The 27,490-nt window shown below is 32.0% G+C and overlaps 4 protein-coding genes across 5 annotated transcripts in view; 1 reads left to right on the forward strand and 3 right to left on the reverse strand.

The window, feature by feature from the left end:
- LOC130640988 (transcription initiation factor TFIID subunit 5-like) overlaps nt 1–5,267 on the reverse strand; it is a 105,540-nt gene extending 100,273 nt beyond the window's left edge. Inside the window, exon 1 of the mRNA XM_057447612.1 lies at nt 5,242–5,267. The gene's annotated coding sequence lies outside the window, so the exon portion shown is untranslated. The remainder of the gene's footprint in view (nt 1–5,241) is intronic.
- On the reverse strand, nt 159–4,956 carry LOC130640999 (peptidyl-prolyl cis-trans isomerase H-like). Its single transcript, XM_057447627.1, has 9 exons — nt 4,563–4,956; nt 2,360–2,448; nt 2,013–2,057; nt 1,890–1,932; nt 1,276–1,371; nt 1,023–1,055; nt 838–892; nt 673–713; nt 159–449 (listed from the first exon to the last, which is right to left on the reverse strand). Exons 1-9 carry the CDS (start codon nt 4,626–4,628, stop codon nt 381–383), a joined length of 537 nt encoding a protein of 178 aa, XP_057303610.1. The 5' UTR covers nt 4,629–4,956; the 3' UTR covers nt 159–380.
- An 815-nt stretch (nt 5,268–6,082) lies between the features above and the next one.
- Nucleotides 6,083–7,945, forward strand: LOC130640996 (helix-loop-helix protein 11-like). Of its 2 annotated transcripts, none has more exons than XM_057447622.1 (2): nt 6,083–6,306; nt 7,158–7,945. In XM_057447622.1, exons 1-2 carry the CDS (start codon nt 6,166–6,168, stop codon nt 7,875–7,877), a joined length of 861 nt encoding a protein of 286 aa, XP_057303605.1. In that variant the 5' UTR covers nt 6,083–6,165; the 3' UTR covers nt 7,878–7,945. The 2 variants fall into 2 exon arrangements, with proteins under 2 accessions (XP_057303605.1, XP_057303606.1); XM_057447623.1 differs by having other exon boundaries at nt 6,184–6,301.
- A 2,307-nt stretch (nt 7,946–10,252) lies between these two features.
- LOC130640987 (high affinity cGMP-specific 3',5'-cyclic phosphodiesterase 9A-like) lies at nt 10,253–25,895 on the reverse strand. Its single transcript, XM_057447611.1, has 13 exons — nt 25,369–25,895; nt 20,723–20,878; nt 19,912–20,057; nt 19,297–19,343; nt 17,342–17,443; nt 16,641–16,782; nt 16,471–16,566; nt 15,826–16,041; nt 14,298–14,365; nt 14,099–14,204; nt 13,910–14,014; nt 13,137–13,283; nt 10,253–12,172 (listed from the first exon to the last, which is right to left on the reverse strand). The coding sequence occupies exons 1-13, from the start codon at nt 25,463–25,465 to the stop codon at nt 11,600–11,602; spliced, it is 2,001 nt and encodes a 666-aa protein (XP_057303594.1). The 5' UTR covers nt 25,466–25,895; the 3' UTR covers nt 10,253–11,599.
- Nucleotides 25,896–27,490: the final 1,595 nt, after the last annotated feature.

The following is a 27,490-nucleotide window of genomic DNA, read 5'->3' on the forward strand; positions in this document are numbered from 1 at the left end:
TTCCCGTGTTATTACTGACCTCAGTAACCTCGTTGCATTAAAAATACAAAATATAATTTTTCACAAACGTGCCATTCTCACGCATTTTACGTTGTTCTCTTAAGCACGAAAATTTAATTCTTGCAAAATTTAAATAAGATCAACATAAGTCAGAGCGCGCAAGAAAGTATACTACCACAAAATATAAAAAAAAATGAAAAAAAATATTTCAATAAGCAGTAAATACAAAATACAACTTTTTCGTGGGCATGATCCCATTTCGAGCTCATTGTCAGCGTCGTAATCTAAATACTGGATTTTTTTTGCTGTTCTTACTTTTCGCAGCCTTTGGATACAGACTAGCAGAAATGCTGTCCTACACAGGGAGAAAGTGTACCTCATTACATTTCGCCACACTGCGATATGACCACACCCAACTTCGGTCGGTTATTGGCACCAGTCGGAACATTCTAAATTGAAATAGTTCTACGTTATTGACTCAAATAGAAGATGTTTACTTAGTTGGGGTAATACACCTTCGAATTAAATTTTTGCCTTTTTTTTCTTTAATGTTTGGTCTTAATCATTCAAAAGCCAACAAAGAAGAGTGCATCAAAAAATTCCAATGTTAAAAGAAAACACATTATTCAGGAAACTTTTATTATTTCAATAAAACACAAAGAGTAAAATCACCTCAATTTTCCTCATGACTAATAGACCATCGATTACTTTACCTAAAATCATAAAAGAAACAAAGTTACGAAATATGTAGTTTTGAAAAATATGTGTATTTGTTCCATAAACTCTTTGCTTTATTGCAAGAGGAGGATAGGGAGATATAAACTAAAGAATACTTACCGAAGACAACATGTTTTCCATCAAGGAAATCACACTTTGCACACGTTATAAAAAACTGAAAAAAACGTGAAAATAAAATTTTATTAACTTCTTCTGACATCATAGAAAGCATGCACTTCTACAGAAAATATATTCCGGCGTGCTATCAAGAAACAAAAACATTCAATCGCATTAAAGAAAATTACCTGACAGCCATTTGTGTTTTCACCACTGTTAGCCTAAATAAAAAAATTTTGTTGAGTCGTGACAACGTGAGAAATTCGCCAGTTAAGGGAAATCCATTTGTTTTGTAAGAACTGAAATTGTTTTTGTAAAAAATAACCAAATAATCTGCAAAATAAAGCTTTTTGGGAGAATTCATCCAGGGGAGAATTTGTTCCATTAAGGTTATTTTGAATTTCAGACAGGGAATTAAAGTGAGATTGAAAAAGTATTTACCATTGATAACAAGCCAGGCCCGTCGTGTTTTAATTTGAAATTTTCATCTGCAAATTCGATACCTCCGTATATACTGCAAACTCCACTGCCATCACCCTACACAAAAATACTTAATATTCATAAAGCACACATAAAGCTGGGTTTACATTAAGTCGTAAAACAAAAGACAGAAATAAGGATATTAGGGAAAATTAAAGATACAATGTTGCCATTTTAAGGTAAGGTAAGCCTTAAATTTCTTTCCACTAAATTGGACGATAAAGAGGTACAACAAAAGAGACTTCAAGTAGGATAGAGAAATGTTTTAGAGCCAAAGGAATTTTTAAGGATTTTTTTTAAAAAAAGGTTTTTTAGTAATAATCACCCTGTCCAACAATAATATTTGTCCAACAATGAATAGAATACGGAAAAATCTGCTGTTTAAATGTCATTTTTTTCTCTTTGTTTTGAAATTCAACAAAAAAAGTCCTGTTTTGAATACAGTTCACTTTGTAACAAAAAACACAACTTACAAATTGTTGCAATAAATAAATAAATGAAATCGTCATGCTATATTATTATAATCAATAAGAAAGGAATTTTAAACTTTGTAACACAAACAGCTTATTCAATACCTTCACAAAATCACCACCTTGTATCATAAAATCTTTGATAACCCTGAAAGAAATCTTGCGTAAATCAATAATTATAAAAATTAAACAGAATTGTTTTTTGTTTTTTAATTGATTATATGATACCTGTGAAAGGTAGCTCCCTTGTATCCAATTGGAACTTTATCTTTTCTAAAATAAAACACAACAGATACTCAATATTAATCTTTTATATTTAAAACATAATAATACATAATTTTAAAAAAATTTTCACCCTGCTTCGACAAAAAAAAGTCCCAATTTTATTTTACTATTGGAAATAAACTTTTCATATGCTCTCATAATAAAAAAATTTTTCTAGCCTTTACCTAAAGAACATAATCGAAAATTTCTGCATATACATTAGGAATTACTTTCAAAACAAACTATATATAAAAAGCAAAAACACTTTTTTTGTACATTCTCTAAGGTACTCTACAAGTTAAAAACCATACTTATATTCACCAGTGCAAAGCTGTCTGAAATTTTCTGCAGTTTTAGGGACAACATCAGCAAAAAGTTCAATTTTCATTCGCCCAACATCCTGAAAAAAAGTAAGAAAAAATAACCAGTTAAATGCTGTGACCTCTTATGAGCATAGTTTCAGTCTTATTATCCTGTGAGTTCCTTCAGCTGTTGCAAACAAACTCTGCTGTTACTTTGCCTTTCCATGTTAGAATATATCAAAGAAAAATCTTGTGAAGGAAAGCAGGTTCCATAAAATAATCTCAAAACAGGGGCAAAGAAAGCCTAAGGTGTACAAGAAAAATAATATAAGATGAATAATAAATAACTTCTACATTGGATAATTGGTTTAATAAAACTGTTGCAACGTTTGAATGAAATTTAAATAAATGTTTTAACATAAAACAACTATTTTTGTGACAAGTTCATGTTATATTTCGCCCGCTTCATGTGAGCATGATCGCACATATTAACAAAATCATCGCAATAATAAAATGAATGTAAAGTGGGCAAAATCACCCATTTTTGACCACTTTGCGTAATGACAGGTTATTTTTTACAATATCTATTATTAAAATGAAACTTTTTATGTTTAAAGCATTAAAATCCAATGTTTGTGGGCATAAGCTCAAAATTAATAAAAAATAAGCTCACTATAAATACTAGTAAGGCAAAAGTTATATTTTTTGGTAATAAGACCAGATTAAAGTCTTGTAATGATGTAGCTATTCGTTATGATGGAATTCCTTTGGTATCTAAAAGCAAAGTGGAGTATCTTGGTGTGGTTTTTGATAACAATTTGAGCTGGAAAAATCAGATAAAAACAATTGTTGGTAAATCTTATCATAAAGTTAGTACAAGAAGATACATCAGTTCCAACTTGACATCTGACACCAAAAATTTATTAGTTAATGCTCTTGTTATGCCTTATTTATACTACTGTTCTTCTGCATGGTGCAATGATAACAAGTCTGTATGGGATTGAGGCTTCTAGTAAACATTTAAAGCTAAGGTATTTTTCCTATTCTAATTATTATTATATAATTTTACTAATAGTTTTTTATTCTATTTTTTGTTAATAAACAATAAACTATTTTTAACCTATCTGTTTAATAATCCCACAATATAATGATATTTACAAATCTTCAGTGCCCCCTAGCAGAAAGAATTGTAATTGCTGCATAAACGTAGAGTGATTTTATTGGGCATGCCACTAAAAATATTTGTTATTATTATTATAATTATATTAGGGCACCAATTTTTTTTTTAATGCAGAAAGTTCATAGCATTGTGTATTATTTCCAGCTGTTAACGAATTTGTTTAAACACAGAACCAAGTATGTAATTCACATGCAGAATTAATTAAATTTTATCTATATATTCACAACTATAACCACTATTCTACGGCACCACAGTCTGTCAACACGGATTTCTATCTTCAAGTGCGTGTGTGTGTGCTCATCTGTGTCAATTTTCTTCGTCCTTTTATTATTATTATTATTGCCCTTTAGTTTGTATCAGGAAAATGGAATAGTATTTTCCCTCCCTATACACTTAACCCTTTTTACTCCCCCATGCCATTTGGTGGTCTTCACGTTATTAGCCTTGGCTATGGTGTTGGTCTCTAGCATTGAAATATAACTATATGTAACTGGTTATATATTGTATATTTTACCCACTGTAATTTAAACTTTTTCTATGGCAAATAAAAATAAATTGAATTGAAATTAAAAAAAGGGTTGTGCTGGCCATTTAATTTTTTTTATTTGTTAGCTAGCTAGCTATAGCTATAGGGCGTACATCACAAATATATGGTGTTTGAGTCATTTGAGCACCAAAAATAGAGTCGGTCGGTGAATGTAACTCAAAAATTCAAAAAATTGTATCCAACCATCCAGCCATCAAAGCGCGCCATTAAAACCGCCAATATTTAATGATAATTTGGGCACCTTGTTTAAATGGAGTTACCTGTGCCTAATGTATTGGCTGTTGGGAGACAATAAGCATATAATATTTTTTTGTCATTCTAGCTTTTCTGACTCAGTCTATCAAAAATTTGGATGAAAATATAGGGTCGGGTGACTCTAACACCAAATATTTGTGACGTCCTTTAAAAATTAAAATAGACTTTATGACATGGACAAGTAAAGAATATGGTAGATAGCTTCAAATATTCAGGATTTAAAACTTCACCTGACCGCCTATAGTAACATCAAGGAATACAACTGGGTTATTGGGGTTTGCTGCTCCTGTCGCCATCTTTCTTCCCGCGTCCCTTTCGAATGTTTTTTAGTACCAAAGTCGACATGCTTTAAAACATTTTAGTTGTTAAGTTGTTCTACTTTATTAAACGTCCATTTTCTATTTATCTTTTTCAATATAAAAGTTTTTAGGGTAAATCTAAGTTCACTTTTTTCCTACTGATTGATTTTATTTCCAATATTTTTTCCGTCATATTGTGTTGGGCGTCTTTTCGCGCCAAACACACGAAGAAAGGAACAGCTGATGATCAGACCACGAGAAAACACCGATCAAAGAGGGTCCCGAGATGACTGGAAGAGATTTTTAGGGAATTGCTTCTTCTTTCACTTTGAATTATTCTGAACGGCGATCCATGGAGTCATATAGCTAGCTACAGTCATACTCACGAATAATTATATTTGGCTTTCAGGCTTTGTAGCTAGCTGATTAGGTGTGCTTGCCTCCTGGGCAGTGCAGTGTGTTATGTTAGCATGGCTAGATTCCCATTTGAGCTCCAGAAACTGTTGTGTTGTATGTATTTCTATATATACTTTAGGTAGATAAAAACCTTATGATAAGAAGTAAAGGTATTTTAACGTTACTCCACGCTACAACAATTTTATCTATCTTATTAAACTCAGGGACCTAGAAATAGTGTAAGTTTTTTATCTGTATCTCTCCAGCTATAAATAGTAAGCTAGTTTGAAATTTCTGCCTACCTAACTACAGTGGACAAAATTAATGAAACAGGTATTTTTTAAACAGTGGAATGGTCAATACTCTACAGGCTGCAAAGGCCAGGTAGAGACCAAACTTATGTGGGGGAGATCAGCTGACAACCAGACTAAGCTATTAACTCTTACCGCAAGTATATTTTGCCTTACTTTCACATGTATTATATATATAATATAATGACAAATGTGAACATATTAGTGAATATAATTGATGTTATTGAAAATTGTTTCTTAAAATGTGTCAGCAATCAAGTGGTTTTTCGCAATGTTAAAAAATTAAAATAATTAAAACAGAGGATGGTGTAACGACAAACATAGAGGGGTGTTCCCTTTTATAAGAAAAATTGTATTCTGCCATGATTCAAGTAAAAGCTTTTGCTTCCAGCTGCTAATTATTAAGTATTTGTTTTTGTTTACTACCAATAATTTATTTCAAAATTACAACACAGTTTTAACAGGAGATATTTTTCTTGTCTTGATGTTGCACACTATTTTCTTCACATGAAATCTTAACCAATGCTTTTATCAATGTTACTATAATAAGCACTGTTTGTACAGATATGATATGGAGTGCTATCCAGCTGAACAAAGATATTCATCGGTCAGAATTCCATGCTATTTAACTTTGCCCAACTATTCAAGTTATTTGACAATGTTTATGTTGGTCAATAGAAAATCTATGGAGTAATGATATATGAACATAAACAATAAATGGATGTTTTTTTTAAAAAAAATAACTCAGAAAATCCAGGGTATTTTAGAATTTGTAGCTTAAAAAAGAATAAAATTCTAATTTATTTTTTAGCAAGTATAAAAAAAATATGGAAGTTGTTGTTGATGATAGAAAGTTGAAGAGAGCTGCTGCCAATGTCAATGAGAGGCGTCGTATGCAGAATATAAATAGTGGTTTTGAAGCGTTGAGAGACCTTATTGATGTACCAAACAAGTCAAAATTGAGTAAGGTAAAAAGTCAGTTAATTAATTAAATATGCATGGTGGTAATAGGGAAAATTAATTTTGGAAGTTACCCATTTTGAATGTCGTGAAACACCTTTTTTAAGACATTGTTTTTTTTATGACTAATTTTTTCAGTTATTTAAGTAATGTTTTACTATTTCTTTATTGCTATCTTGCCTGCGAGGATAGTATTGGTTTTCAACTCCTAACTGAATAACTATGTCCCAAATGGTCAATTGCATTGTCATCAATGCAATTTTTTTTTAGAAAATCTGCCATCAGGTGGGTTCGAACCCACAACCTCAGGGTTCACGTTATGACGCGTTAGCCAACTGCCTTGAATAAAAAATTTAATTTGACGATTTAACAGCTGGCGATTAACGCAAAATGATTTATTAATGCAACATAAATTTTTACCGCCTAAAAGAATTTTTAGGTGGTATTTTCGAGAAATGGCCAAAAGCTCTCAGAGGAATGGAACCTAAAAAATTCACATGCAGGTTTGAAATGGATAAACCAGGAACAGCTGTAAATCAATTTTTAGGTTTAGTGAAATGACCCCGTTGAAAAATTGAAAATATATTGTTGCAGTGATGTGTAGTTTATGCAGCCACTGCATCTTGTTAACTGTAATACCATTGCAATCACTAGAATCTTTATGAAAATTGTAACCTCTGCATTCAGTATCTTTGAATTTTTCATAAAACTAGAGAAAAGTTATGATTTTTGTGAGAACTTTTTGTGGTCATCATTTATGGTTTAAGACGACTGAAAAATTTATGCGTATTAAATCTTCGAATCGATGTTTTGGGATAAGGGGTCAATTTTTACATTTTTACGTTTATTTTGTTTTTAGTCTGCCATTTTGCGTCACTCCGTGGATATGCTTCGTAATGTTTTATCGGAAAACCAACAACTGAGAGAGCAAAATATTTTTTTAAGAAACTTATACACAGGACCTCTGACTGCAACAAACAGTATGTTTATTTCACCACAAGTTCAACGAAATATAATGTCTGCTTCTAGCTTTCAAGATTATAGTTTATTGAACAACGGCGTAGAGAGTCCAGCAAAAAAGTCCAAAGCTATGCCTCACAGTTCTGCACCACTAAACAGAGCAATAGCACCGACTGTGAGTACTTCTACACCGAAAAAGAAAAACTCCCCGCCAGTAGCATCGCCCTGTAAGTCTCCAAAAAAGTATTCTGCTCATGTCAACAAACTTTTAGCATCTCCAAAGCGTATAACAAGATCAAGTGTGATCACTCAAAACTTTGCATATTCTTCACAATCTGAAGTGTTTGATAGCCCAACAAGAAAATCCTTACGTTTGCAACAAAAAGAACTGGCTCTGATGACACCTCCGAGGTCTGGTGAGTCCAGTGTACATTTTGATCGACCTGCAACTCCAGAAAGTCCCGACACTAAAAATTTAAAACTCAGCGTAGACCAACGTAAAAAAGAATTTCCTGTCGGTTTTTATACTCCAGAGTCTGTAAAGTCTATCCCAGCAAGAGGTGCTAAACGAAGCCTTGATGCTATCATTCAAGCTATAGATCAATTAGAAGGCACGTGACACACCTTTTTTATTCCAATCTATTTATTGTTTTTATTTATTTTATTGCATCATACATATGTATTATATTAATGTTGTTATCTCTTTGTATCTCGATATATCTGTTGGCTTACAATTTGTGTATTAACACAAAAATTCCAGTCCTTCACAAAGAAGAACTACTGCTAAAACTCGCAAACTTGTAAGAATTATTAAAAAAATTTGTAAATTGACAGAGCTCGAAGAAAAGAGAGTTTGGAAGTTTGCAACAGGGATTAGTCCTTAGAAAAATTTTCTGAGAAATCTTTTTAGGTTTAGAAACATACTAGCTGAACCGCAAAAGTACCTTAACGAAATTAATTTTAGCGAGTCAAAGCAAAATTTTTTTGCAATAATTAATTTTCCTGACTTACAATTTTAAATTTTGATGTTTTAACTTTAAGATCAAATTCATTCAAGTTATTACAGGACACGAAAAAATCTTCCGGCGAAAATTCGTCGTTCGCAATGTGTTTTTTCCCCGATAGCTTGAGACATCGAGATTCGAAGAAATACGTCATCTGCTGATGACGCATTTTATTAGAAACCTCTAGTTTTTTAAGTCTAAATTTATTTTCTTGTTTCATTTTTTATATCTGAAAGTAAGGTTTGTTGAAGGATAAAATATCTAGCAATATTAAAAAAAGTTTTCTCTTATGTGTACTGAACAGCATCTGCATAAATATTGTTTTTTGAAATTTTTCGGAATAGTCTTGGGAACACCTATAGGCCACTCACTCTTGTTTGGGTTGCAAATCGTTGTCAACAATCCGCATTATTCCGTTCAAATTGTGAAATGCACAGATTCTTGCTGCCCACCTTGCGAAGCCATCTAGTTGGGAATTATAATTTACTTTATATCAATTTCTTTCTTATTGCTTTGTCAGCCTTCCTTCATCCTAGATGATGGTATGACTACATTAAGAATGAAAATTTTCGGACGAAAAAACTTCGGCGGACATAAATTTCAGACAAAACAGGTCCGAAATTTTTGTTTTCAATGTATCTCTTTAATAATAATAGCCGTATTCCGTCTGTCTGTGTGTCCGCGAATGCGGCGTCTTGTAACGGAAACACGAAATTTTCAAAATGTGCACCAATGCCAAATGTGATATATTTCTGTCCACTTTGTTGCAACGGGATAATTTACGGGTAAAACAACTTCAAGCATGACATGACATACCAGAAGATTTTATTCTTAATTTCGACCAGACGCTGTTACCTTATGTTTGTAGCTCAGGCCACGCCTTGCATACAAAAAGGTGGAAAAAGAAGCAGTTCACAGGTACTTTTACCGCTTACAGTTTGGTTACTTCCTTCCCGTTCAACTAATTTATAAGGGAAAAACAAATTGCTGCTTACCGAAAGCTGTTGATTTTCCCGAAGGTTTTAATATCACATACACACCGAATCACTGGAACAACAAATATTGAGAATACTGTTGTACCCTACTTGAAACAAAAACGAGAGGAACTGAATTTACCAATGCAAAAAGCTCTTCTAATTTTCGACGTTTTGAAGGGACAAACAACAGCCGCTATTCAGGAGGTTGTTGAAAGTAATAATTGCAACCTATAGATTTAACTGTTAATGGCGCAGCGAAGCAAGTTCTAAAAAATAACAGATCAAATTATGAAAGTAAAGAACATTCACGACGTCGATGTACCGCTTAAGTTGTCAATATTGAAACCTATCCACGCTAATTGGGTTATTGGCCTACATGATCATATGAAATAATTTAGCCATGATTTGCAATGGTGTTGAAGAAAGCTGGGATTTCTGAGGTTCTATCTATAGAGTTGGATCCTTAAGACTCTTTTTTGTCTTAAAGAACAATTAATTTCTAATTTTCTTTACAAAAGTTGATGCGAATCCAGTCTAATGGAATTCCAGCTTAAATTTCTGTGTAGTACCCCAACCATCCCCGGGGATTTCAACAACCAGTACAGCAACAAATGAAACATCTTTACAACAGTGCTGATTAACATGTATTACAAAAAAATTGTGCACATAATCAAGATGGGTTGAAAGAAACGACTTCTGCCACAAAATTGCAGAAAATATTCATTTTTTCAACAAGCTAGTTGTAAAAGATACTCGACCCGAATATGTCAGCAGTGTTTCAGAAGTAATTGAATGCAGATTTAAATTCTCACTAAAAATCTACACGGTATTAAAAAGGCTTTGTTTATTTTCTAAGTAGCAAAAGTGCGATAATTATGGCCGTGTGAGGCTAAATATTTATTTGCATATATAAGCATATATAAACTATTGTTATTTTGTAAATAGTTCGTGTCCTGCAATCAAAGTCCTTATAAAGTTTAAAAACACTTCGAACGAATTAATACTAAAATGCATTTATCAAGTTTCGAGTTTTATTCATTGTCAGCTTTACATGACCTCATATATATAATCTTTGATCCTCAAAATATAATATTTACCGTAAATGCTCGATTAAGCGCCCTTCTTGGAATAAACGCTCAGGGGCGGTTGTTTGAATATATTAAAAAAGTTAAGAAGGACTCATTCAAATAGTTGGATATTAGAAAAAACCTTTTACTCAAAACAGACTTGTTCTTATAATTATCAACCGCACGAAATTTCATGGAAAAATATTTATATTTTTTGGTCTCCTTTGTTTAAGCAGTACGCTATTATTTCATTGACGCAGAAAGAATTCAACCACAAACATTTAATTTACACTCACGGACTACATATATCTTCTGTTTTTGTATTTCACGACACAAAAATGAGATTTATTTATAAGCGCCCCTCTCGATTTACGCCCACTCTTAAAGTCAAAATTTTAAATAAGCGCCCGGGGTGCTCAATTGAGCATTTACGATATCGTTTTAAAACTCAACCCTCTCTTCATTTTACATCGAAAACGTGCTAAATTATTACGAATTAAAACGCGTAACAAGACATTATAATCTCGAGTAATAGATAAACTAAAAGTCATTTTTTAAATGCAGCGAAGCTTGAAATAAATGCATTAAAAAAACCCAGATATAACGGAGAACAAGAATACATCTAAAAAACGAAGGAGAGTGCTACATCAACTCCGAAACAAATAAATAAGCGTAGAAGTGCATCTAAATACAAACAGAAACTTTGTTACCTGTAAAAGATGCTGTGCCCTGGAAACGAGGTGCTATTTTCAGACACAACATTATCTAACACCACTGCGAGTTATATACGTATACTATCTTACTATCTTCAATTTTATAACTTATATTAGATCTTTTTCATGCAAGTGCGAACACTACCAGTACTGCAGATAGAGGAAGCTCGTTAATATGTCCGTGTGATGATCACATCATGCACGGAAGTGTACACACTTGACATGATCATTGGAGGAGCTCTAGCTACCTGATCAATACACGAAACAAAATAAATTTTGGATCAGCAACGACAACAACAACAACAACAACAACGACGACGACGACAACAATAACAACAACAACAACAACAACAACAACATTATTAAGAACCATCATAAAATTAAATTGTATTTATAATCTTTGTAAAAATGAATTTCTTGATCGCTCTTTCTTACGTACGATATATTAACTGAACTTGTAACAAATTAACGCCAGTGTTTCCGAAAGTCTTCTGTCAGTTCTACGACTGCAGCGAAGAAGAGTGAACAACTTATTCTCCAGATCTTTGATTGAGCTTTAGTTTGCACGAACAAAAACACTTCATGTTGCATTTTCCACTACTACGACGCCATTAGAAAGAAAAGGTTTTTCCTCCACGCTGTTCCTTTGTTTACCACTAAACTTTCTACCGCTCCCTACCTTTTGATCGTTAAACGCAATAAACACAGTTTTTGAAGAAACTTTAAGATCATGCGTCTCTTCTTCGTTGGGCTTATCGTTTACATAATGTTCGTCTATTTTATTGTGTGAAGGCAAAGGCGATGGATTGTTTGAGGTGGGCGGTGAGGAGAACTGCGGTGGAGTGTGGTAGTCGCTCACTTTTCTGTCCTGTGAAACTTTACGACTGTTATTTCCACTACCGTTAAGATGTCGAAAATCTCCGCTTAATTTTCGCTCTTTATCTTCCGAGAATTTTTTTTGTATCTCTGCAGTTAATCGTATATCAAACTCTCTACTAAGTTTCCGGCTAATCTCTATATCGAGTTTTCGTTCATCGTCCGCGCTAAACTTTTTGGCTTGCTTCTCTTGTTTCTCGCGTTTCTCTTCCTCCATTTCACGTCCCATCTCCACGTAGTAATCGAAAGCTTTTTGGATAGGCTTAAGGAGAAATTCCTAAATAAAGAAGTAAACATTTAGGTAAACGTAGGTTTTGCAGGACGTTGTGTTTAACGTGGTGTTTAATCTGGGTTTTACGTAGTTTAATCAAAAACTGATTGTCTAATAAGGTGAAAATAAATACTAGTTATCGCACGGCGCTGAGTGCAAGATGGCGATTATTTTTTGAATTCTTACATTTTGCAGAAAATTTTGTTACCAGCATTCATGCGAGTAAAAATGTGCAAAGGTTGAAGAGCGAGAAAACTATATATGGCATATTGAATGAGGCATGTGCGATAAGTAGTTTCTCATTAGCGCGAAAAATATTTTTGCAATAAAACGGTTTTTGAGTTGAAACTCTGAAGAGAAAAAGGAATAAAACAGTATGTTGTAACACAACGCATGTCGAGGAGCGTTTATATTTTGATTTACCGTTTCTTGTGACAATCTGACAACTAACAATTAATAAAGCATATATATTCATTTCCTTTAGTTGACCGTTTAACTTTGGGATTTGATAATGTTAAAAGTTACAAAATAGTGTTGCTTTATTAATTTTTCGTGCCTTTTCACCTGATTTCAGCGACTTTTGTCACTATTCTGAGCTATTCAACGCATTTATCTTCTACATAAATAAAATGAACACAGTTCCCTATACCATGAAAAGTTTTTTATTTGAAGAAGCAAAGTTCCTTAAGAGGAATAAGCGAAGTCATTTGAGAGAAGTAAGCAGTCATTTGAGAGGAGTAAGCAAAGTCATTTGAGAGGAATAAGCAAAGTCACTTGAGAGAAATAAGCGTGGTAACTAGACAGGCCTGGGGAAGAGACTACTATATGTAAAAGTCACACAGTAATACTGTGCCCTTGTTTATTATTAACACAATCACGATAGCTAAGGTAAATTTCTATAAACCACTATAGATCTTGATTATTTTAAGCGTGAATAATCGTAACACTTCCTAGTTAAAGATAATTTTACCTCGAAATCAGGAAATAACACAGAAAGGATTTCATAGAGTGGAATCAATACAAATTTGATGAAACCAATCTGCGCCGATGACTTTGTCACTTTCTCTCGGTCCATAAAAGCAGCAGTCGGCAAGCCTTCCAACTTCTCTGCATCACTCTAAATAATAATAACAATTACCTTAAGGGAAATAATTTTCACGGAAAGAATATTTCTTGAGTTTCGTGAATTATCCTCGAATTTGCGAAATTAAATCCTCGGAAAAAATTCTTTTTTTAGATTCGCGAGATTAAATTACGTGAAGAAGGTATATGAAAACAGGGCCCAAATACTGTTCATATCATTTCAACTGAATTTGTAAAATGTTTCGTTACCGTAACGTTACCAACTTTAATCCATTTAAATTTCTGCCACGTTACCTTCTATCAACTCAAACAGCGTTAAAAACACCTACTGTAATTAACTTCAGGTAACAACTAGAAGTTTGCGGTACGCAATTGTAAGTCTTTATTTTTACTGCCATTGGCATTATACTAGTGTCCCTCAAAGTATTTTTAGAAGGTCATGTTATTTACTTCACTAAACAGTGCAGTGATGAAATGTAGATTTTTCTTTCTATTATCATTTCCCTGTGGCAACGATAGGTATTTCTGAGACGTGTTAGAGCTTCTTTCATAACCAACTTTGAGGTCGTCAAAATCAGATTAAAGCGTATGACAATTTTCGTTTAGTAAAAACATCAGTCCTTACATTAGATATTTACTTCCGTAAATTATTTTGCTAACCTGTTGAAAGAACTCTTGTAACAAACATTCAAGCCAAGGTTCAGAAACATCCATAGGGCGTGTTTCGTTTGAAACATCTGCAGCTTTAATAAACATCTTTAACATCTAAAATAAAACGAGTTAATGCACCATTGCAAAGCAACAAAGCAAGCAGGATACTAGCATACAACAGTTAGTAGCCGAACTTACCGACAGTCTGTGATCACTTGAAAGCCAATCAAATTCACCTTCCATAATTCCTTTGAATTCGTTCAATAACTCGTTATGTCTAGCCATATCGGTCGCCAGAATTAACCTAATACAAAATGCGATCAAGGTTTACAATCAACACAGACAAGCAAAGAGTTCAAATCAATTTTATTTTGCATTAAAAAATCAAGCCTCGTACTTTATGATTCCTTCGCGAATTTTTTTGTATAAATCTTGTTTGATATTGCTAAATATGTTACATCGTTGCTAAAATGAAAAGAAAAACTTGAAAGATAAAGGTAAAATAATTTAGCCATTTATCCCAGAGAGACATCCAGAGCATTCACAGGTTGCACCAGCTTTTAGTCCGATTATGCAATCGTGGTACTGGAAAAACAACATAGGATCCCCATGTTGTAAAGGGAAACAAAGTTCCTATAATAATAGCCGTATTTTGTTTGTCTGTCCGCAATAAAAGTGTCGTGCAACAGGCACACAATATAGCGTGTAATTTAGGACGACCCCGTGGATTTTTCCATGGTTAACGACTAGTAATCATATATTGTGCTGACAACATTAGGACATCTGTATGCTACACTGCAGAAGCATCTAGAGTATTCACAGATTGTGACGGAGAAATATCAAAAAATAGGGAGGTGTTGCACTAGAGAAAGCTCACCCACAGATTGTGATGGAGAAATATCACAAAATAGTGAAAAGTTGCACTAGAGAAAGCTCACCAGAGTATTCAGAGGTTGTGAGAATTACAGTGATCACTGAATAAAGTTATTAAAAATATGTCTGAAATTATAAAATGATATATGTTTAATAACATTCCATGTAAAATAAATATTATTCAAGACATTTTTGTCAATATATTAATTACGGACACACGGTTAACAACTTTTGAGACATAAAAATCAATATTTTCACTCAAAACAGGGTACTTATAAACAAGGGGATTGAGTTACGTCAGTATTACGCAAATATCTTACAAACAACACACCGAGTTCAAAGGAAACAAAGTCTCTTGAAAAATAAGATGCTTTTCTTATCTTGATAATAATTAGATTTAATAGTTGACATTCCCTGTAAAGCTAGTAAATGAAGGAAAAAAACAAGAGGCCAAAAAACATTATAATAGCGAATTGGGGGTGAAAGGGATTTAGTGTTGCCCTTAACAAATAATATATACGAAAACTTTGCACACATTATCGTCTCTAATATCAAATTTCGAAGGAAATTCCTGTCTAGATTTACCAAATTGAACGCTTTAATCTCATTTTGCAAGATATTATCACGAATTAGGTGTTTATAAATTTTCTCCGCGGGAATTAGTTTTCGTGAATGAGAATGATTACGATCATTTAACATTCGTACTATTATTCATGATTTCATCCATCTCAATATTTGACCTAGCCATTCCCATTAAGTATTCCCAAACCCACTCAATACTGAACAATTATATGAACAGCACTAAACTTTTACGTATTAATTAATTTTTCCAAATGACTGACTTGGTCTACATTGCAAAAAGAAAATTCTCGCAAATTCGCAACAGTATTTCTTCCAGTAAATTTAATTTTATAGCATTCGACATATAGCTTTTATTTCATAACAACAACAACAATAACAACAGCAACCTGAAAATGGAATGCACGTTGAAAAATAAACAAGTACTTGAAAATTCTATCTGTAATATATAATAAGGAAGAGCAAAAAATTACCTGACTCAGGATATCGAAAGCTACTGCTGCATGGTGGTTTTCTAATGGTGAAATATCGTTGTATCGAATTGCTAACTCTGTCCTTGCATTAACTTGGTACACATTATTATAGCCTGGGTGATCAAGATCGTGACAGAATGCTGACACTAACATGATTAGAACTTCGTGTGGTGCTATCATTGTATTGACACCACTCAAACATATCATACCATACATCTACAGGTAGAAAGTGACACGATTGTGTGTAATGTGCTGAGGACAACACTTCATACAATGTACATGAAGAGAAGACATTTTTGAAGGAATTTTGTTTTACAGGTTTTGCTGTTTGAAATTATACTTTATGCAAATTTATAAAATGTGCAATCTACAAAATAAAATATTCGAGCTTTTTAAAAATTTTCATCTGATGTCTCTCCTCTTTATTTATATAAAAATGGAAACTATTTGGATAATGTTATGTTTAATAGTCGTTTCCGCAGCTTATACATTGCAAATCCCCACATTGAAAATCCTGCAATATTAAAGTTTCTGCAAAAATTTCATTCCCAAAGTTTTCAAATCCATCTCAAAAAACAAAATCTTTGTTACTTTATATCAAAAAGCAAATAAATCAACAAAAAATAAATAAATTTAAATAATTACCATTTGGGTAACACAAAAACTATGTCTGAAATTATGAAATGGAACCAAGTTGTAATGTTTATACACCTCAAAAATAAACTGTTGCAGCTTTGGCATCTAAAACATAAGATTGTGAGTTAATAAAGTAAAGAAAATAGACTGTTAATGTTTTTACTATTAATATTATATACCTCAATATGAAATGTTTCTACCAAGCCAAGATCAACAAACATTTGCTGCACTAAAAACATCATTTCAGCATCTTCCCATTGCCAGTTGTCAAATGTCGGCATACGCAACTTGTCCAACACATCTTCAGACATTAGTCCACTCCTAAAAAAATTCGTTTTATTCAATTCAACTTTTTTTACGTATAGAAGTCGTAATCGATAATCGATATATTTTATCCCATTAATATTGGACACTCAAATTACAACAATATCCAGCCTTTATGATTCCATCAAATGTTATTGCATTGCCACCTGTATTCTCCATGATGAAAAATTATATTTGCGCTATGTCTTTTACTACATATCAAATAAACCTTTCTCAAGTGAGTGGAAATTTTAATTATGTTCATTTATTTTCTGTTCACACAAGTAGTTTTCTTTTTTCTGAAAGTTATACTGTGGACAACTGTTGATGTGTGTATGTTAATGATTATTTACTCACAAAAGCTTCTTTATTTCCTACTGCTACTGTTAATAATAAGGATCCTGTCAATGGGGCCTCAGTGCATATAAACCTCCGATTTGATCTACAAAAGCTGTACCAGCATAGCAACTGCTTAACTAAAGGACTGACGATATCTATCCTATTTTAATACTGGTCAATTCACACATTTTGTTTGTGGAAGCTAATAAACAAGAAAAGCAGAAAGTGAGAACCTTACCCCATTTTAAGGAAACTGTCAAGGACATGCTGGTATTCTTTTTCAGTTCTTTTTGTACTAGCATCATCTCCACCAGAATTATATGGTAGAGCAGATGGTCCACTAAAAAATAATTTTTATCAGATTAGAGCATATATTTATTAGCCTGTACCATATGTTGGATTGGAAGTATGCCAATTAGCCTAAAAATAAGCTATAGGAACATAATTTATTATTTCTAAAAAGATATAAAAGAGAAGGTATCAATATAATGGCTGATGAACTAGTCTATAATTTCAAAATACCTGACAGAGTGGACAGCCAGCATATTTAGTACAACACTAATTATGCAAATTATTTCAAATATATTATAGGACATATAGGACATATAGAATAGGACACAAAAAAACAAAAAAAATTGATAACAGCCCTTTTAATGACAAATATGATGAAAATATTTATGTATGATCTTAAATGTTATATATGTACATCCTGTTTAAATATTGTATTATGTGGGCAAATGCTCGAGTTTATCTGACATTTAAAAGGAAATAACTAAAAATCCCACGAAACAAAAAATATAGAATTAATGACAACTTTGAATTCTAGCATACTGAGCATGACACTTGTGTGTATTTCAATAGCATTAAACTATAGAAACCCAACTTAATCTTCTCTTTTAAAACCACAGGACTATCAATAACAGGAGAGCGATCACTCTTGCTCACACAAAGATTGCCAAATTCTGAGAAATAAGAAACTAGCTGAGCCATTAATTGCTGCCCCAATCCCACAAAAATTTGCTAGGCTGAGCAATATCAATTCATCTGACATGGGAATTAATGTTATCTTTGTTATTATTTTTAGTATTGATTATTTGCAGCAAAAAAGATAAATAGATAAAAAAGATTTTGTAATAAAATATGTTAATAAACATATTATTAAGGTTGCTCACTAAGTCTAAATTATTGTAGCCTTGGGTGAGGAATTTATTGCTCAGGTGTTATTTTCTTATTGATAGGCTTGTAACTACAATCTTATTCAAGGGCTAATACCAGTCAATTTAGACATCATTATACCGATTTTGGAGACATTTACTTGTGTGTATTTCAATGACATTAACTATAGAAAATCTTCTCTCTTATTAACTACAATCTTATTACATAGAGAAGTGTTGGGAAGCTTAATGAATTTTAGGATTATAAGTAGGGGTGATCAGTTGAGCAGATAGGAAGTAGTTAGGACTTTGCACACAACACAACCATATTAATGGAAGCATACCCTATGGATAAACAGTTAACAAGATATTTAAATTTAAGGTATGTTGATAACATCTGTAAACAATCTGTTGTGCAGCAATGGAACACTGAATTCTGGTTCAAGGTGGGCCCAGGTTAAGGCTATTTCCTGCAGCTTCAACATAAAATAACAATCTGGCAACTATTTTGAATCCAAAATTTAGATCTTCCTAGTACCCACTAAAACTGATCTGATAAATCATTTCATCATATTGGACATAAACAAAGCTTTATCACCAGGTGTTTCCAAGAAACCGTTCTGCAAAACTACAATATAAACACTCGGGCACAAATTTAATTTTAAATTAACACTCTTAATAAAACTTTTAGGCTAGTTTGTTTCAGTCTTTTTAGTTCGATGTGAAAGAATAATCACATAGAGTTGAACAGCAGACTAACTACTGAAAACTGATTTCTGACTTTAAAAATAATACCACTTATCTGTTCAGTCATTGAATAATTATCATGTCGGAAAAAGAGAGTTTGACTATTTATTAGTTGAGGAGATAATTAGAAGATCGAAATCAACCAATCAGATTACAGCAATTGAAGTAACAAACTTTTTAATGGACCCAGATGGAAGAAATAAACTCACTTGTTCATGATCTGATATTATAAATATTATTTAAATGATGTCTGTGTAAACACAGTACAACCCCGAAAGGACAGATTACTTACATATTCATGTCCTTGAATAAACCAAGCCAACTTAAATGTTCTACATTCTAAAAAAAATAGTGGAAAATACAAACTAGAAGATGCATATTGAAAATAATTTGACACATCCCAACACCAGTAACATTTTTATGATGTGGATTTTAAAGTGTAATGTATTGGTTAAACAATTGAAAATTAAATTTTAACAAAAGTTACGTTTTACTTGCAGACATTTGAGAAAGAAATCCTTTATAACTTTCTTGCAACAAAAGCAACAATCATGTTAGAAAACATCTGATTGAGATTAAATGTTTTAAATATATGATTGTCAATCACCACTTATCATTTAACAGGAAAAATGAGCCAGAACTTACTACTACCACTAATGCTTATCCCAACTTTAATTTATAGTATTTCTCTGTAGAGAGCAATGTATGGCAACCGAATGGTTTTGTGACCATGACACAGTATAAGCTATGTAACCACATGCTCATTAAAAATTAAAAATGAAGTTTGAATGAAATAATCAAATCACAGCTCATGAAATTTCATGTAATACACACACACACAATCACACAATAAAAGATTTTTTGCTGAAATTACATAAATTTTTAGCCAGTGCAGTAAAAAGGTTACCTCTAGTTTCATTTTAAAATTGTCAACTCTATTTTTTAGAGATATTAACTCAGCTGGCAGGCCACCTTCATCTACGAAAACATGTTTTTCTAATTTTTGTAGACGATTGTCCACATCTTCCACATCTAAACCATGCAGATCTTTTCCTAAAATAGTTATGACTGTCATTTTTTATGCTAGCCGAATACCGTAATCCTAAATTAGTATAATTTAATTTGAACAGGGTTGTGGGAAGTTAAAAATTTTGAAGATTCAAAGACAATTGGCTGGGTATTAACTCAATTTTTATGCATATAATGATTAAAAGTAATCCTAATAAACATATTTAAAACAGATTGAATTCCTAATATTTTCTCCCCTCTTATAAATAATATCATTAATACACAAATACAAGTTGTTTCAACAGCTTTTAACTAAAGAAGAAACCAGAAGTAACCAGCAGTAACCACCAGTATTTTTAAGTTTCTTCTGGTAGACAAAATAATTTTCAATAAATTAATAACCGTATGAATGACCGAATGGATGAATGAATGAATAAAAGAATAGTATAGACATAATAAAAAGGATGCCAATCTCTCATTTTCTACTGCTTATTTTTAAACAAAACCACCAGCTCTCATCAAAAGTGGCATTAAAAGTTTTTAATACTGCTGGTTCTTTGGTGGTTAGTTCGAAATACTGGTAGTTAATGCTGGTTACTGCTGATTCTCCCTTTTAGTAACTTTTAGTAACTTAGAATATGCGTCATCTTATTTACAAAAACTAAATTTTCAATTAAAATAAAATAAAGACTAAATATACAAAAACTCACCACAATGTCCGCAGTGTGCAGCAACAACCTCTAATTTATAACGCTCATTGGATGTATTTTCAGGCAATGATGGTGAAATATTTACAAGATTTCCTTTAAAGTTGTATAACTTTAAAATGTCATATGGGCCTGCTTCTGCTGCACATCGAAAACAATCTAAAGGAAAGCAACAACCTTTAACATATATTTTGGAGAGGAGACTTTTCTGGTAAAAAAAAGCAGAAAACATATCGGGTCAAGCAGAAAAAAACTTTTTTACCTTGCCTAACCTTAACCCCATTATAGACTTTACATTGATAACTTTACTGTAAGTCTGCGACAAGCATAGTGGATAGGTATTCATTTCTGTTTAAAGTTGCCCAAAAACACATGACTCAAATATTAATTGAAAAATTAAAACTCACTATGTCAATAGCAATAATTTAACATTAATAGCTCGATTTAAAAGGACCACCTGGGACCAAAATGGGACTGACTTCCTCAAGTTGGGTCAACCAACTTGTTTCAGAAAAGACGAATTTATGACATCATCAAGACCCCTTAAACACAAAATATCTTTTTCATTATTCATTTACATGACATAATCCTATACATTTTCGTGATGAGTATTAAAAGCTTCAAACAATACAGGTGACGGGTTGATAAATTTCTTAAAAAGATTTTTGTGGATTGCAGGTCATTGCTAAAAAGAAAAATCAAATCACAAATATTTTTCATTGTTCTCATGCTTTTTTACGGAATTATTGACTAGTCATTTATATTAATCTAATGTTTGGCATGATGCTTGCCTTAAAATTTAATTCAGAGAAATTGAACTACAGAGTATGTAATGGCACATAATAAACAATTAGCTATCTAAATAGCTCATCTAACTTTTACACCTATAGCCATTATTTCATATTATACAGTTAATTGAGGTAGTAATTATGAGAACATGCTTGGAAATAAATTAGCTGTTTAATGAGCAGCATTCGTTTTAAAATAATCAAATAATTTAAGGAAGAGTTTGAAAATTGCATTTGGTGAAGTGAATCATTCACATCTGTTTTTTAGCTTTACTAAATACTGATAATAAAAATTTCAGATAAAGTTTATTAAAATATAACTTCTCTTTTTACTTGAGATATTTTATATATTTATGATCATACAACTGGAAACATTTCTTACTGTGCAATGTAAAACTACTTTTTTGGCATGTAGTAATCTTAAACAGAGTTATGGTAAAAACATGTTACAGAGAACGTGTTATCATTCTCACTTTTGTTGCTTTGAATATGTAAAATATTCTAGTGAACGCACATTTAGAGTGTAACATATTTTTCTGACATATGTGCCAGGAATAAAATTTTATTCCGAAATTTATTTAGTATTATGGAGTTTAATTTGCTCTGAATAGTATGATATTTATAATTTTAGTGTGCAAATTAATTTTTGTATATAATTGAGTGTGATGATTGTTAAAAAGCAAGTTTATTAAATAGTGTATCACATCGTACTGGCCCTACTCATAGCTGCACCCATTACTTATGCTATTATTTTGCATGCCACTCCAAATTATAAGTCATGTCCCTGATCAAGTCCAAAATAAATAAGACAAAAAAGTTATTAAAAATTATTAAAGAAAGATGGTGTGATATTTTGGTGTGAGAATGAAATATACAACAGCCTGAGAGTATTAAAATATTCATGATAACGTATAATGAAAATGAAGCAAAACCAAAATACCATTCTGATGCAAATCACCTATGTCAGTATAAATTATTAATGTCTCAAAAATATGAGAAAACTTGAAAACAAGAGAAAAACACAATTTACATTCATTTTAGGTGCAAAATTAACATGAATACACATCAGGATTGTAAACTCAACAAAAAAAATAAAATGATAAATGACATCAAAACTCAATTTTTATTGAATTTTATATATACTCTACAAAAGATCATTTTTACACACTGTACAGTTAAAATTTAAAAATGATAAAACTATCCCTCTTTTCCTTTATTTTAAACAGGGTGTTGTTGAAGTGAATAAATGGAAAATCAGTGTTAGAGAAAAAATTGCATATATATAATAGAAATTGTGGGTGTCAAATTTGAATGCATGTGTGACATGCATATACCTCATTTTCAAGGACAAAGTATTTGAGGTAGGGTGTAAAAAAGAGTAAGGCAAAAGAGATTGTCCAAATTAAAAAATACATTAATACAATAGCTATAGGCTAACTATATAGGCCCATGCACTTTATTCTCAACTTTACATTACAAAAATATATGATTATGAATGGTGATCAAAAAGTTATTAAATGGTACAAAAGTTTCAGCTAATCACACTGTTGAAATTGAAAAGCGAAGAAAATAAAGTGATAGGAGCAGCTGATAAAAATAGAAAAAAATATTTATATACTATATACCTTTTTAAATTGTATTTGTATTTGTTTTTTTAGTGTGGTGACTCTTTTTTTGAAAAGCAAATTCCAGGAATTATCTAATTTTTTTTGGCTTTTTCCAGTAGCAATTTTGTTAACAAACAAAATAAATTTTAAGTATATAAGGGAATCCTATATTGAAAGTATTATTTTCACATGTTGTAGAGTATAAAAAAGTTAAGATATTCGGCTTCAAAGATTTCCATCTAACCTTGACAGTATCAATGATTATAAGAAAGTAACAATTAGGGTCAAAATACAAATTTATACTTCAAATATCTTGCAAACTTAACAATATTAAACATATGTAAAGTTTAAAAACGATCCCTTACAGTGGGGTGCTAAAAACAATTCAAAATTTTTTCATGACATCACAAATACCTGGATTTTAAAAACAAATCCTAAATAATTTAAGAATGAAAATTATTTTAAAAAATCTTTAAGGGCTTGACAAAATAACTTTGATTTAAATTTAAGACAGCCTTTGTGAAAAATTCTATCAAAAATGCGAAACTTGTGAAACAAAGTTCCTTCTGCTTACACAAGTTCTATTTTCTCTGACCTAATACATTATCTTCATCTGCATGTGAAATTTAGCAATGGTCCAACAAACTTTTATGATTAAAATAAAATCACAACAAAATAACCCAAAATTCACATACTTGGGACAAACCTTACATCTTGTTTTATTGCTGATAAAGAACACATATAAAACATGTGGGCCAAGTCTTAATATTTCAAAAAAATATTATGGAGAGTAACTAGTTTTTGTATATACAATACACAATATTTAATGGGAAGTTATAGTTGGCTTGCTCATTTAGGCGGCTGGTGTCTTTTTCACATTACATTCACACAAATGAGATTCATCTGATGTGTTTTTTATATTTAATGTCTGCATTTAATGTGTGCATATAATATTTTCAACTTATAGTTTAGTTCCATAATTTTGCTGTAAAAATATGTTTATTCTTAAATATTTTGGTTTAACTTTAATCATGCACAGAAATGAGTACCTGGTTAGCCAGGCTGAATTCGAAAATTGCATTCACAGAGGAATAAAACAGCGCTTAACCAAGATCTGTGCCAGTGTACTTCCAGTGTATCTGAGCCACTGTATTGAGATCACAGTTAGATGTTTTTACATGTAAATGCAAAAATATTTTTCACTACAAAAATACCACTAAAGCAGGATCTGAATAAAAAAGTGGCTTGTTTTCTGTGTTGCTATTTCTTCTTATTACAATCCACCAAATAAGAATTTCTGGAGTTAATTAAAAGCTGCACTTTATTAAAAGCATGTTAGCTGCTCATTAGCCCTCAGAATCAGCATGGTCTATTTAACCAACAAACTAAATTTGAGGTAAAGCATAACAAATGATTTTTTACATTAAAGGTTTAAAAGAGCAATACAAAGATTAGTTACATTGCATTTTACTTTACTAGGCTATATTATGTGGCTAATGCTGACCCAAAGTAATGACAGTTTGGTGACCTACAGCGAGACAGGAGCTTCCCGGACTATCCATTTAAAGGTGACATTTTTATTGGGGCTGTAAACTCCTTATTAAAAAGTTTCTCTTGTGTGGCTATTATTCCTAATTGTGTGTGCTTTATTTCTATATCAGACCTAACATTTACCGAAAACAAATTCTTGGATCTGGTTTTACTTGCTTTACATTTTCTGATCATTTTCAATAAAAATGGCCAACATATTTGAATTCAGCCCAAATATCTATGGAAACATGCAGATTTTCAAGTTTATACACTAAATATAACTGCCTCTATTAGTAGTCAAACCTTTGACGTTTTATTCCAAATTTCCTATCTTAGGTAATTTTTGCTAATAAATCTAAATATGCCACTCATTTCCGTCAATAGTTCTTTGTTTTCATTTTTAAAATTTGATAATGTTAGCCTGGATCCGAGAATGTTTGTTGTTAAATAAAATTATCCATCCTGGCACTAGCTGGTTTAGATGAATAGATAGATAATTTATTTGTTAAAGAAGGTTAGTTACAATGGCAGTTTAAAAACTGATGTGGACCTCCTGAAAATAAAAAAATTTAAAACAATACATTATATATACAAGTACATGAAATTAAATAAACATTGGTTGGCACTAGCTGGTTTAGGTAGCGAAAGAAAGTTAGTGCAATTTGTGTTATCTTTTCAGTGTACAAAACATATAACTTCAGAAAGAGATTGCCAGTTTATTTACCTTTTACATCTTCTGAAAGTGCATCAACCCTAAACTCTGCTTGTTCATTTCTCCCACTGATGGTGAAATAAATAACTTTAGTTCCCATCTGTTTCATTGATACAGGCCCACATTCGTTTGATCTATCAGTATCGATGGTTCTCGTGCCAGATGAATGCAACAAAAGTTTAAATACTAAAATTTCTAAATACTAAAATCAGCATCAGCCAATGCAGCAACGAAAACAAGAATCTTGAAGCTATGCTATCCTGGATATTTGTTAAAGAAATAGCTTTTTTCTCAAATTTCATAAAGTATCGACGATATATGACAGGGGGACGTAATACAGTAACGTTGTTGTCAATTTCCTTTATATTTGTGACAAGTTAGCAAGCCCCTTTTCTTGGTCCATTCGACTTCAAATCGTTGATCTTCGCTTCTTGGGAAACACTATTTATCATTGGTCACACATGCCCCAAGGTGAAAAAAAATTACCAATTTAAAGTAACTTGTAGTTTGTGAGTACAGCCTTCCATTTTGTAGGATGATTTAAAACAAAAAGAAAAAATTTCTTATTGAATAGGTACCTAGCAACAATGACGTGAATAGCCACGATTGACGTCATTCAGTGCTACCCGCTGAAATATGAAGTGCGGAGGAGCTTGGTAACTATGTTGCGCAATGCCACTTGAACCACAACATTGCAGATTAAGATTTTCTTTTAAACAGATATTCCCTTTGTTGTCTCATACACATGTGCACTACAATTTTAAGCCCAACCTTAAAACTAACTCCATGAAAAACTTTTTGTTCACACACAGAAAAAAATTGCTGCAGTGCAGTAGAAATTTCGGAAGGTTATCAGAATCGTTCGTCTTAAGTTATTTTTTTTTCACTAAATGTTCTGAAGTTGCTCTCGTGAAAACATGTTTTTAACGAAGGTTGTTGAGTTTATGACGTCAAAGTAACATGTATTGTGCATGATTAGGCCGCTTCTGCATGATACCTAAATGAGCTGAAATACGCAATCCGTATAAAAACGGAAGGATTAAACCTGACGGATAAGTCACAGGTCAAAACGGATCGTGTATTTAAGGAAAATAAATCTTTTTAACGTGTTAAATTTGACCTATCTGTCATTTAAAAAAGACGATAGGTTTATCACTTTCAGGATATTATGCAAAATACAGTTGAAAACAAGATAGCTACAGTAAAAATCAAGAAAAACAAGAGAAAATTGCGAATTTATCAAAACATCTGGACCAATTCCCATAATCTTTTCCTATTTCAAACTGATCTTCTGTGCGAAATTTGGTTTTAGGAGCTGAATTCACAAATTTTAGCGTCAGTCTTTTCTTCACTTAATATCTTCAATCATTGCGGTCCGTTATTTATCATCTTATTTATCTTGCCCGTGCATATGCGTGCGCATGCCCATTGTTATCGATGGCAAAACATTACGTCACACCGCAACTCATATCGGACGAAAAAATTGTCAAACAAATAAATATATTCATACGGAAAGAAAATAATAACTTAAGACTTTTTAATAGAAGAATTGCCATTTTGAACTTTTAAATACGTCAGAGTAGACGAAAATTTGAATTTTTTGAATTTTTTGTACGGTTCTGCTGAACTTGTACTTTTTACATGGCAAATATTTTTACCATACGTCCTGTAAATAATAAAATTAAAAAACAAAAAGAAATTAGAAAATATAAAAACAACGCGAATAAAAACGCTTATAAGCGCATACCGTAATAATCCGATTAAGCGCCCAGCATTTTTTAAGCGCCCCTCCTCTCGATTAAGCGCCCATGCATTTTTTTTTTTTGCAAATAATCCACAAATTTAATAAGCGCCCAGGGCGCTTGTTCAGATCATTACGGTATGATATATTTGAGACTATGATATTTCTGAAGCATTCTAAATTTTCGGACTAATGTCAGATTAAATGTATATATGTACTTTTGCAATTTTTATGTCAAAGAGTCCTTCTATTTTCTATGGTAAGGTACAAAGGAATTTGTCTGGAATACAGAGTTTGTGAAATTAGTTTGTCTGTGTTGCAGTATTCCATCTCATTTTGTTGTTATTTTTACCATCCTTGCCGCCCTCTTTGCAACGTCTCACACAGCGGGAT

The sequence above is a fragment of the Hydractinia symbiolongicarpus genome, chromosome 4 (assembly GCF_029227915.1).
Source record: "Hydractinia symbiolongicarpus strain clone_291-10 chromosome 4, HSymV2.1, whole genome shotgun sequence".
NCBI classification, from domain to species: domain Eukaryota; kingdom Metazoa; phylum Cnidaria; class Hydrozoa; order Anthoathecata; family Hydractiniidae; genus Hydractinia; species Hydractinia symbiolongicarpus.

What these genes read in the sequence shown, in the direction of transcription:
- LOC130640999 (XM_057447627.1), bottom strand. Translation starts at nt 4,628, where the DNA reads ATGGCGACAGGAGCAGCAAACCCCAATAACCCAGTTGTATTCCTTGAT. An exon ending in CTTTGCACTGGTGAATATAA is followed by an intron (nt 2,058 to 2,359) that starts GTATGGTTTTTA and finishes GTTTTATTTTAG; the next exon opens with AAAAGATAAAGTTCCAATTG. An exon ending in TGGAAAACATGTTGTCTTCG is followed by an intron (nt 714 to 837) that starts GTAAGTATTCTT and finishes TTATGATTTTAG; the next exon opens with GTAAAGTAATCGATGGTCTA.
- LOC130640996 (XM_057447622.1), top strand. Translation starts at nt 6,166, where the DNA reads ATGGAAGTTGTTGTTGATGATAGAAAGTTGAAGAGAGCTGCTGCCAAT. An exon ending in ACAAGTCAAAATTGAGTAAG is followed by an intron (nt 6,307 to 7,157) that starts GTAAAAAGTCAG and finishes TTTTGTTTTTAG; the next exon opens with TCTGCCATTTTGCGTCACTC.
- LOC130640987 (XM_057447611.1), bottom strand. Translation starts at nt 25,465, where the DNA reads ATGAAACAGATGGGAACTAAAGTTATTTATTTCACCATCAGTGGGAGA. An exon ending in GACAGTTTCCTTAAAATGGG is followed by an intron (nt 16,783 to 17,341) that starts GTAAGGTTCTCA and finishes GAATTTTTTTAG; the next exon opens with GAGTGGACTAATGTCTGAAG. An exon ending in TAGAAACATTTCATATTGAG is followed by an intron (nt 16,567 to 16,640) that starts GTATATAATATT and finishes CTTATGTTTTAG; the next exon opens with ATGCCAAAGCTGCAACAGTT.